At 33.1% G+C, this 4,797-nt stretch overlaps 1 protein-coding gene across 1 annotated transcript; it reads right to left on the bottom strand.

The window, feature by feature from the left end:
• Positions 1 to 1,593: 1,593 nt before the first annotated feature.
• Positions 1,594 to 3,814, bottom strand: LOC142615032 (uncharacterized). Its single transcript, XM_075788039.1, has 6 exons — positions 3,741 to 3,814; positions 3,319 to 3,470; positions 3,101 to 3,231; positions 2,728 to 2,948; positions 2,406 to 2,612; positions 1,594 to 2,065 (listed from the first exon to the last, which is right to left on the bottom strand). Exons 1-6 carry the CDS (start codon positions 3,773 to 3,775, stop codon positions 1,630 to 1,632), a joined length of 1,182 nt encoding a protein of 393 aa, XP_075644154.1. The 5' UTR covers positions 3,776 to 3,814; the 3' UTR covers positions 1,594 to 1,629.
• Positions 3,815 to 4,797: the final 983 nt, after the last annotated feature.

Raw genomic sequence — 4,797 nt, 5'->3', positions numbered from 1 at the left:
ATTATTGTAAAGTATTTTTTTTTTTACGATTCATTTATTCTAGATTTTTTAGTTTTTGTACTTAATAACTCACTTGGATGAATATTCATGATGTGGTCCCACATTTAATTCTAAAATTAAGAAATAAAGCTTTTTAAAAATAGATAATTTAGGGCATATGGTGTAAAATTGGAACTTTAATTTGGAATTTTAATTTGAGATTTTCTCAGTTTCACCTATTATTATTATTATATATATATATATAAATTTAAAAAAAAAAACAAAGGTAGAAATATTAATTTTACATGCAACAATATTAATTTTAGTAGGTTCCATGCACCCTCATCCTTCTTTTCTTAAAATTTAATGTAAAATTAATTAATTTTGTAAAAATTAATTAGTTTTTGAAAATAATAAAAAATTTATACTAAAATTTTCAAAAACCCACAACCCTAGATGGGCTAGCCATGTGGCCATGATACTCTTTGGTGAATCACAGTGCTCTCTTAAATGAGGGTAGGCATATTGGTTCTTAAAGGGTCATCTACAATCTTGGTTAGGATTTTTTTGTTAAAAAAAATTAGAGAATTGTGGAGACCACTTTACAGCCCACATAAACCTCATTTTCTAGTCTTTTCACCCCACCAATCTTAGACCATTTTAACATCTCATGGAATTATACACGTTTGGATTGTGAGTAGAATCAAATATAATTAACAATATACTTAACAAATGCAACATATCACAATATACTTAATCAAATCATGCAAAATCTGACTTTGTTCGAATCCTCATCATGAGAGGGTTCTTTTAAATAATCGTGGACCATCACAAACTCATTGACGCCAACAACTAGAAATCCAAAAATAACAATATTTCCGTGTATAAAACTACTTTAAAAAAACATATCAAGGATTTATTTTCTTACATACTTCTATGGAGGAAAACAAAACTTCTGGCTTTAATACCACAAAACGAAATTTATGAAAAGTACATGATATGGAAAGTAGATGGATATGGGTTTTTTTACACTCCCTATATGAATCAATCACCATAGTAATACCAAAACACTGTATTTTTCTATAGTTCAAAAACTAAGATGCAAGATGGAGACTAGAGTAGTAATCTTTTGCATGAGAAAGATGGAGAAAGAGAGAGAATGATAATCATCCAACATGTTCTTGTTAAATATTTATAGAGAAAACATTCATTTAATAAAAAATAGAGTCTAACTTCCAAATTCCAATATAAGTAATTCTCTTTATTTAGGGCTTTTGGAGACCTTGGATCGGGTCCTAACCCACATGATCAATTTTCAACACACATGGATGATCACTTCCTTTTAAGGTTTGCATGATTTGAGTTAAAGATAGATGCCAATGGAGATTAAAATCTCTCTATTTCATAATACTACAAATTAAAGGAAAATTTTATATAAAGACTAAATAGAAAACAAAGTAAATGTCTCAGCTATATATAAAGGATTCATATTTGATCATTGACTTCCATATAAATTATAAAGTATTCATTTAAGCTGCTGCATGCATATAGCATAACTTTGGTTTACATAGTACAAGTAACTATAACATCTTTAGGAAATAACATATTCCCACTTTATTGTTATTTCTAGCTAGTCATAATGCATTCATGCTACATATCCCTTGAGTCCAAGCACCAACAGTAGTAATCTGACCTTGAGATTTCCAACAATTGCTCTGGGGCCATCCTTTCAAGCTCATTTTGCCTCCACGATGCAAAGTTATTTCGGTTCTGTGGGTCAGAAGCCAGTGGATAGTCCTCTATTTTATGAACTTGGGATCTCATTCTCATGTAAAGCCTCAGTGTTGCCACACAATCCTCATAAGGGTCTTGTATGCCAGTTTGAATGTCATACCTGTATATATACATATATAATAGAGCTAACATCACTATACTCAAAATGTCCATATTTGATAATTGACACAAAAGAAAAAGGGTTAACAAAATTGATATTAGAGGTACTTGCCCAAGATATGCTTGTGTTAGATACTTCAGTGAGTTGCTGAGCTTGCTTGTTTTCATCAATGGAGGGTATTTAGCAGTATCCCTGTAGTCACATACATTCAATTTACATTTTTGAAATATAATACATTTCTCATCATGGGTTGCTGTTATAAATTCAAATCATCTCTTATAATTAAAGAGACCAGAGCGCCACAAAGATGTCTGACCTGAATTCAACCTCTTAAGTGGTCCAAGTGACATTTTTAATTATTAATTTTTTAGGAAATCTTATCACTATTGTACCTAGAGCATTTTGTACTGCTTTTGCAAATAATCATTACAAAAGATACAATCCAATGCATGTCTTTAACTTAAAGTTCGTCAACTCAATAATCAATCTCCATTCCTTTTTCTGTATTTTAAAGGTTCGTTGGAGATAGTACCTCATCATAATTGCTGGATATTCAATCTGCAAACGGTCAAGGTCATGATCCAAACCATGACCCACAAGAATCCTGGCTTTTCCACCTTTAGGTCGAATTTTCCACATTGGTTCTCCATTGCAAAGGAAGTCTTGAATCTTCCTCTGCACTTGCCTAAGTGGCATTGCATCCCTAAAGTATTCTGGTCGAATGCCTGTTGTTTCATACCTATAAGTTCCAAACAAAAAATAGGTTAATTCAATGCATCACTCTAATGTTCTTATATACTTCAAAATCAACCAAAACTTTATGTAGACAGTGGACTTATATATATGTATCCCACCTATAGTTCGTGACAGGAATTGGTGGCTTGACATAAGTATGGAAAATGATGTTTTCAGATTCATCAATCAGGCAGACCCTTGCACAAAGATCAAGGGAGCCATCGCTGCCACCACCAACCATTTTGCAAGCCAGTGCAACTACTTGTGGCCCTCTTGTTCCACCATTATCAACAGTCAAATTGTCGCGAATGCCCAAGTTTGCAAAGCGAGCAAGTAGGCCCTATAACAAGGAATAGCAAGAAAAGATCATATATTTTCGAAGGTTAGCTATGCATCAAGGAAAAAAAATGGAGAAAAGCTTGATCAATGATTAGTAAAAAATAGATACGGAGAGAAGAACTTATGATTTCTAGTTGAGGATTAGTATTATACAGCATTTATGCTCGAGAATTGGCATCTTTCTTGGTGAATCCAGCGAGCATTAGGGCTATCAAGGATAGTTAAGCATAATCTGCATCCTCGGATGTTGAAAATATTTTTGCATTCTTGTTTTGGCAATGGCCCTGAAAGATGCGAAGTATGTCTCAAAATTTATCCATAATAGAATCATGATATTGGAACTTACTCTTAGCTAGATAAATTGAAATTACCTATAAGATGTTCTCTCAGAGATTCAAATGATCTGCAATGTTTCTTACAAATTCCACAGATAGGTTCATGAACTGAATGATACGAGGTCCTCATGTGCTCCACTAGGTGCTCCATTTTGTTGAATTGTTTGAAGCATGCTACACACTTGTTCCTGTTTTCAATGGTCATCAAGTTAGTACTAGGATCACGCATTTAATTAAATATTTGATTTGAAATCTTTGAAACTAATCTCAAATCAAGCCAACCAAAAGTCTTGTACTTCAGTGATATTGCACTTTTTCAATGGAGGAGAATCTGTGTTCGAATCCTCTTTTTCACTTATTGCAAGGAAAATAAAAATCTCAAATCAAGCTAAACTATGTAGTGTGTGTGTGTGTGTGTGTGTGTGTGTGTGTGTGTGTGTCATATATAAAGAAAGAACCTGAGAGTTTCTGATGACTCGTATCTGTAGTCCATGATAGTAGCAAATTTTTTGTATATATCTACTAAAGAGAAGAAGATTGAGAGGAGTACTTGAGGAAGAAGGTTGCGAAGGAAGGGTATTTATACTAGTAGAGGGAAGAAGGTTGACAAAGTTTTGGAGTTTTCTTACTCTATAGTCTATAGAAGCCCTTGTGTTATCATCCTACCAATGAACATTCGTAGTGATCCAAATGCTTGGGGCCCACGGTTCAACCAGAATATTTCTCTTGCTTCCTGATTTCTCTTTCTTTCGATCTCTGCAGCTAAGATGCGCATAACTTTTCATTTTATGGTCTCTGCCAATTAAAGATGACTTCTGCATTGAAAGTTCTATGGAACATTTCCCTTTCGCTTATTTTTATTAGAGTCAAATTCTGATAACTGCATTAACATATACAGCCACTGCATATTATGGAACAAAAAATGCTATTCATATTGGAGAACTTTTCTTTTTCTATGTTTCATTTTCCAGAATGAACTTGAAAGGCATATATATAGACATCTCAGCTGATAAAGAGGCACTCTTTACTTTTCTGGCTATGATGTCTAGCAATATTCAGGCATCATTAGGGTTAATAATATGTTGCTAGACCCCCAAGGACATTAGTTGTGGTTCAATTTGTCAAATCTAATAATTGCATGCTTATACATACAAGTTGCTGTTCTTTGCATTCAGCAATCCTATATTTGCTGATTAATTCCTCAGGCTTAGATCACCATTCTATCACCAAAATGGCATTAGGGTTTTCATACATACATGGATCATTTTTGGCATTAGAAAGTCTAATACATTGGATATGAAAGCTAAATTTGACACTTCTGTGGTGGAATTTTCACTTTTCTATTAACATAGAATTGTAAAAAATTGTTGGTAAAATGAGTCACAAACACACACATCAAAAGCTTGTAAATGTGATGTGTGATACATTATTAATGAGATGAACCTTATATCTCACTTTTATCCTGATATTGCAGTCAAAGATTGTTATGTTTTTTGCTTTTACTTTGTATCTTTC

The sequence above is a fragment of the Castanea sativa genome, chromosome 1, assembly GCF_040712315.1.
Source record: "Castanea sativa cultivar Marrone di Chiusa Pesio chromosome 1, ASM4071231v1".
Classification (NCBI taxonomy): Eukaryota; Viridiplantae; Streptophyta; class Magnoliopsida; order Fagales; family Fagaceae; genus Castanea; species Castanea sativa.
The sequence above is the reverse complement of the archived record's forward strand: the minus strand, read 5'-3'. Positions and strand labels throughout refer to the sequence as shown.

What these genes read in the sequence shown, in the direction of transcription:
- LOC142615032 (XM_075788039.1), bottom strand. Translation starts at nt 3,775, where the DNA reads ATGGACTACAGATACGAGTCATCAGAAACTCTCAG. An exon ending in GAGTCATCAGAAACTCTCAG is followed by an intron (nt 3,471 to 3,740) that starts GTTCTTTCTTTA and finishes CATTGAAAACAG; the next exon opens with GAACAAGTGTGTAGCATGCT. An exon ending in AATTCTCGAGCATAAATGCT is followed by an intron (nt 2,949 to 3,100) that starts GTATAATACTAA and finishes TCCTTGTTATAG; the next exon opens with GGCCTACTTGCTCGCTTTGC.